This window comes from Ailuropoda melanoleuca, chromosome 10 (assembly GCF_002007445.2).
Source record: "Ailuropoda melanoleuca isolate Jingjing chromosome 10, ASM200744v2, whole genome shotgun sequence".
NCBI lineage: Eukaryota > Metazoa > Chordata > Mammalia > Carnivora > Ursidae > Ailuropoda > Ailuropoda melanoleuca.
The window spans coordinates 56,786,507-56,793,343 of record NC_048227.1 but is presented as its reverse complement, the minus strand read 5'-3'; the positions used below and the strand labels follow the sequence as shown (position 1 = coordinate 56,793,343).

The 6,837-nt window shown below is 41.4% G+C and overlaps 1 protein-coding gene across 1 annotated transcript in view; it reads left to right on the top strand.

The window, feature by feature from the left end:
• Positions 1 to 558: 558 nt before the first annotated feature.
• RTN4IP1 (reticulon 4 interacting protein 1) overlaps positions 559 to 6,837 on the top strand; it is a 28,335-nt gene continuing 22,056 nt past the window's right edge. The window contains exons 1-2 of the mRNA XM_034670765.1: positions 559 to 564; positions 656 to 780. Of these exons, the coding sequence (XP_034526656.1) occupies positions 559 to 564; positions 656 to 780 (131 nt within the window). The remainder of the gene's footprint in view (positions 565 to 655; positions 781 to 6,837) is intronic.

Here is a 6,837-nt window from a genome sequence, read left to right as displayed (position 1 = left end):
AAACCCTGCTGGGTTTCTCAGTTTTACCCAGAATAAGCAGTTGAAACCCAATATACCAAATGGAGCATACCAGTTAATCATCAACAGAAGCATGGGAGTATCAGGCTTTTTCAAATAACTTTAAAAACAGTCTAATCAAATATAGTCAGGTGGCCTGACAATTTGAATAGAGAGAAAGGGGTTAACACTGAGGAAATTGGCTACAGAAGGGAGGGCAGGAAGGGAAAAAGGGGTATTACTGAGATTAGAGAAAGTCTGGCAAGATTATCTTCCACTAAATGGGAGTAAAGGAAGCAGCTGATCTCAAAAACAAATTAGAATGTGTTTATGAGGGCTCAAGGTTTATTTGGATTTATTTCTGGGTATAGTCAGAACTAATGGGATTATTGAATGTGGTCTCTTTATGAAGAATTAAGCAGCTTTATCTGATAATGTAGCCTATAAAATATTACTGAACCTCTGTGAGGCAGGTTGAGTCATTAGAATATTCCTTAGGGATAATCCTGGAGTAGGATATGTAGTAAACACTGAACCTGGCAGAATGTTATAGACATATCGATGAAAGTAGTTGGATTCCTGTGCAGATAAATATACTTAATTGTGTTCATAGGTTTGCACGTCATTGCTTATTTTTAACTGTTGTCTTCAAATTTAGGTCTCTCTCAAGCCCAGATCACTCACTCATACTCAAGCTGCCTCTTTGCCATATGTAGCTCTCACAGCCTGGTCTGCCATAAACAAGGTTGGCGGCTTGAATGACAAGAATTGCACAGGAAAACGGTAAGTATTGAATGTGGCATCTAAACCTCCCTTCTTTTCTTCTGTAAGGTCTTTCTTTGCAGTAGACTTGTGAGAAGAGTATTAAAATTCAGACCACTTGGATGAGCAGAGTTGTGGTAACATTTAAAACAATCTCCAAAAAAAAACTCTATTTGTGTCAGTTTGTACTTTTTTTTTTCTTTTTAAAGATTTATTTATTTTAGAGAGAGTACCTGAGCTGGGGTTGGGGCTCCATCTTACAACCTGGAGATCATGACCTGAGCCGAAACCCAGAGTCGGAAGCTAACCGACTGAGCCACCCAGGCGCCCCCAGTTTGTACTTTCTTAACCTCATCGTGTTGATTCTTAGCCCAAGCAAATGGGAATTTTTAAATGGAAACATGTAGGTGAACGTCAGGAGTTGAACTTCGTGAAATAATGCAAAATTTTGTATGTAAATTTCTGCAAAGAAGATCCATAGCTTTGAGATTCTTGAAATTTTAAGCATCACCTTATACATTTTCTAAGGAATGATGTCAAGGTACAGGTGTTTTTTTTCCCTACCTCTGCTAGGGTTTGCTCTCTGACTTGTAGATTTCTGTGAAGGCCAGATATAAAGGGACTGCAAAACACTGATGAATATTCTTGAGTTCTCTTAAGCTTAAAGGTTGGCATCCTTTTTTATTTTTTTTAAAGATTTTATTTATTTATTTGACAGAGAGAGACAGCCAGCGAGAGGGGGAACACAAGCAGGGGGAGTGGGAGAGGAAGAAGCAGGCTCCCATCGGAGGAGCCTGATGCGCGGGGCTCGATCCCAGAACGCCGGGATCACGCCCTGAGCTAAAGGCAGACGCTTAATGACTGAGCCACCCAGGCGCCCCTGCTTGGCATCCTTTAGGTCACTTCTTGTGCTTCAAGGTCTTTACTGTTTGAGTCAGCCACAGGACAGTGAGTAGGAATGTCTTAGATGTACTTGAGTCCCTATCCAGATTCTGCTGCTTTCTAGCTGGAGGGGCCCACCTCAGTCACTTCTCTTCTGTGAGTTTTGTTTTAAGGGTTAAATGAGAAAACACAAGTAAAACTAGTGGCACATGTTGTGGCCCATGGAAGCACTCAGTAAATGGTGGCTACTCTTATTAGCAGTGAGACCGTATTCTTCATATTTTGGAAAGTTGGCGTGATAGGGAAGACTGATTTTATTTTTTGGTGAGAAAGCTAGGTACCAAGAACCATTTAATGATTGTGATAAAGGAGAGAGATCTATAGGTCAATTTTTAATAAAACAAGTTTTTTGATTACTATGAACTAGCGCAGGTAAAATAACTATACTGTTGTGAAACCTTTCACTTTTAATGTGTTGGACTATAAAGGCTTGAATTTAATGAAAGCTTAATAGCTGTGTTTCTGAAAACAGTGTGAAGATGATTCATCTAATGAGCTGCTACCCTTTGTTGTAGAATTCAAGACAAATATTTATTCTAAAGGTCAACCCTGTTTATTTTTTAAGCTTCTGAAGTTCCTGTTTAGGTCAACTACTTTGTTTAAATTAAATTAGTCTGGCCGCATAGCTTTTTCTAATGGTCTGTCTTCGTTAATAACCTTGCAAAATTCAGGGTTTTTATTTATTTATGTATTTACTTACTTACTTTTTAAAGATTTTATTTATTTGACAGAGGGAGAGACAGCCAGCAAGAGAGGGAACACAAGCAGGGGGAGTGGGAGAGGAAGAATCAGGCTCCCAGCAGAGGAGCCTGATGCAGGGCTCGATCCCAGAATGCCGGGATCACGCCCTGAGCTGAAGGCAGACACTTAAGGACTGAGCCACCCAGGCGCCCCAAATTCAGGGTTTTTAGACCTTTATTATTATTGTAGGCTCGGCATTGACATTGATGCTTTATTGTTTGGTTTTTCCTTAAAACATTAGACTTTCCATGCCTGCATGACCATCTCTGTGTGCTATGGTTAGAAAGCTCTCATTCCTTTTGCCAGTTCAGGGCTCTCCAGGCATATTTGTTTTTAGTTCCTAGAAGAAAACAATTTAGAAACCACTCTAGTTGTCTTTCCTCAGGTACATGGATCTGTGCCCCCATTTTATTGTTGGCCTTGTGTGTAAATCTTTGGTACTGTGTTATTTTCTATTTAAGCAATAATGGCCTGGAACTGGGGAAACAGAACCCATGGTCCTATTCTCTGCTGCTGACTCATCAGGTGACCCCGAGTATGCCATTTTTGGTCTCTCTGCAGTTTCCTCCAGGGTGCTGAGCGGAGGACAGTGTAGGTTGTTAGGGGAACTCTGAGAAGTGGAAAGTTTCATACTTCATAAGGAGATTACATAGTGTATTGAGTTAGGAATGTTTATTGATTTAGCCACATATTAACCATACTGGAGTGAAATGCATTGTAAAGAGCCTCACTAGCTCATATCCTGAATCTCCTGCATTCTCACCTGACCTGCAGGATGCCTTTGTTCCAAGTGGCAGTGAGAGCTTTGGCCCATAGTGCTATAGGAAATCTGTTTCCTGAATTTATTGCACATGGGTGGTAATAATGGTCTACCTCTCCCAAGTCCTTATTTGCGGGGAAACAAATGAGAGGTGTGAGCACCTTAAAATACTATAAAAAATTTTTTTACAAGAAATTATGACTAAAGTGGGACTTTATTATGTGTAAACTCAGAGGTTCCAGTGTCCAAAGTGGCTTTTTTCAGTTTGCTCCACCGTCCACCATGAATAGTCATTTTTTGGTTTCTCTAAGGCATAATTATTCTCTTTCTATTAGCTGTAGACATTAAGGCGTGTTTTAGTCTGCAATAAAGCAGGTCAGTGTTTGTTAACAAGGGCTAATAGTCTGTTTTTCTAACTAGTTAATTTAAAAAAAAATACCCATCAGCACCTTGGAAGATTTTACAGGATTTCTGTATAACAAACAGCTTTTTCAAATTAAAACAAAGCTTTCTAAGGTAAGGGTTCAGTGTGTTTACTTTTTCCTTTTTTGCTATATAATAGTGTTTCTGCAATAACTGAGTATCCGTTAACCAAGGTGATAGTTTAGTATTGATGTCACATAATATGTCATTTTTGCTCACACATTGATATCACTAGAAATGTCAGATGAAATGATTTTTTTTTTCTTACCAGCCCATCCATAGTTTCTTCATGATTTATCAAGTTGGAAAACATAGATAACCTAGGGCTCTCAAGATGATAGAAATGTTTTAAAAAGTGGTTACACCAGGTATTTTTTTTGAAAGCAGTTTAGTCTGATGGTTATATTTATTGGTAGTGTCATGGTACATCTTGAATATTTCATGATCCACCTGAAATTCATCTTTTACTGGGAAAGTTGTACTTCACTCTGACAGAAGTATTAGAAAGTGTTAGAAATTGAACCATTCCTCTTCCACAAAATAAATTTCACTCTCAAATAGTACGTACTTGAAACTCAATGCACTGAATTTAGAAATGCTTTTCACTGTTTCTTATTTGAGATTAGGCTTTATGACAGTAAATTTTTGTCATGTAATTGTAAATTGGATGTCTGATTAATTCTAATTAATTAGACAGGCTCCAACGTGAAACCATTGGGTTTCCCGCCCTCCCACAACCACTGTGCTTATGTGGTAATTATCAATACAGCTTCCTTCCTTCAGATGCCTTCTGCCTGTTCTGCACCCCACCACCCACCTGTTTCTCCGCACTCTCTGCTCCGACTGCCCCTGTGGACTTCAGGTTTTCTTTTGCACTTGACTGGGTGGTACGGTTAGAGGGGTAAGGGGAAGAAGAAAGAAACCTCAGCAGCTTACTTGCTTCAGGAAAATCCCGTGGCTGGGAGGAAGAAGAGAGGGAGGGTGGAGGCTCTGGCCAGTGTGATGCAAATGAGTCTTGCCACCGCTTCTGGACCGTTTTGCTGGGGCCCCAGAAGGGCTCAGTTCAAGGAATAGTAGGAAGCTCTTTCCTGGCACTTTGTGGTTTACAGACCAGCTCTCTGGGTGACTAGGGTACTATCTTGTGAAACTCAGAAGCCCTTTGCTTCTCGGGGCACTGTAACTTAGCCTCCAGCCTTGCCAGTGAGCTGAGGTGTCCCCCCCCAATCCAGCCCCCAGCCCCCTAGGGTCATAGCTGACTAAGTGGCCAACCCTGTGATCTTTTTTTCAGTTCTTAGCATTTCACCTCTCTGAAGTATCTGGCACTGCTGACCACTTCCTTAAGACTCACTTTTTCCATGACTTCAGGATACCAGACTCCTTTAGTTTTCCTGCCTTTTTGACCATCTCTTGTAATTTTTAGAGGACCGTCTCTTTCTCCAGCCCTTAACTGTTGTTCTCCCTGTGTCCACTCACTCCATCACGGCTCTCTGTCTGNTGGCTCTCTGTCTGCCATAGGTCTCTCACCTGCTCCCAGCTTCTGTTCCTATTATGGTAGCTTGGAGATCTGTTTCTCACCGTAGCCTCTCTGCTGAGTTTCAGTTAGATGTCCCCTTCGTATTTGAGACTCCACTGGTGCATGACAAGACTGCCTGCCTGCCATGCCGAGTCCTCCTCTGGATTGCCAACGTCCATTAACTGGCATTTCCCTTCAGCCAAAACCTGACACTGTTTCCAGACCCTGCTGCCTCCCCCTCTGCAGCACAACTCCTTNGTACAGCACAGCTCCTTGCTCGTGTCATGTAAAATTTAGGATGGTTGTCAAACTGGGGAAAATGTCTTCCAAGTTCTTTTAATATGGGGGCTGTAAGATTTCAAGGCATTTCCAGTTCTCTTCTGCAGTGAATAGGCCTAAAATACTTTTGCATTTGAATTGACAACCCTCATTTCTAGTTTGTGGTTGATGTGCTGGTGTCAGATGACAAAAATAATACCCCCTAGTGATGTGTTTATCCTTTACTCCAGGGAAAAGCACGCATAGATTGCGGAGCACAGTGCCTCACGAGCAGGGGAGCACTCTTCCTGAGGGATTTTGGGCACGAGCGAGTTTTACAGAGCATTAGAAGAGGCAGCACGGAAAGGGCATGATTGCCTAGGAGGTCAGTGATTTCCTTATAAGGCTAGCAGGGCCCCTTTTCTAGGGTAAGGGAAGTTGGCTAAAGCTGAGTTGGAGGGTTGTGATTGGTGTTAGGTTTCCTTGACCGTGGTGCGTTCTTTGTAAGGGCAGAACGACTTAGGTTTAGATTTATGACGTGGGCCAGGCCACTGGGGTAGCCTCCATTTTGTGGGTCCTGATCTACGAATTAACTTTATTAGTGGTGTAAGTTTTTACGTGTCTCGTAATTGGAAGAATTTTCTGCCGATGAACTTCTGTTTCTGTATATCTCAAACCTTGTTTAACCATTTTTCTTCTTCACTACTTGTATAATCTAGTGCTAGGTACCATGGTACTTATGCTAATAAGACAGTAATTTCCTGATACTTTGTTGTGTCAATTTAGTGGGAAGTAGGAATATTCCTGGAAGGCATTCTTAAGCCAGGACAGCCTGCAGTAATGTAACTCTACTCACAAAGGACTATGAACCACATCAGTATTTTCCACTAAACCCACAGCATTTGTATTTCCAAATCCGCTTCCCTCCCACCAAATCTAGTGTTACTTGTCATGAGAGGAAGATAATGGAGGGTGTAGAAATGGAAAGAGACAAATTTTAACTGATTGTGGTTAACAGAGAAGGAAAAATCATTTTCCCTCTACCTTTCTGAATTCTTCACTGAAACCTCTGTAATAAAAGATTGATGAGAAAAACAGAAGTTTATTAACATGTATACCTCAGGTATGTGAGATACCTGGGGGAAAATGAGGCACCCAGATGGGTAGCTTAGAATTCAGGCTAACATACCATCTTTAGCTGAAGACAAAAGAGGAGGAAGAGGTGGGGAAGGCCAGTTGTGAAGAGGTTACCAGGAAATGCATGGTAAAATTTTTACACAGATTTAAGTTGGTGCCTTTTCCACTGATAAGGGTCTAAAGTTATCTCCTGGGATTAACCTTTGTCCTTCCTGGTAGCTAGGAGAGCAGGCACACCTTCATCAATTTATGTCCTTCTTTTAGGCTAACAGAGGAAGGGTAGAGCGCTTTCTTGTATCTGCTT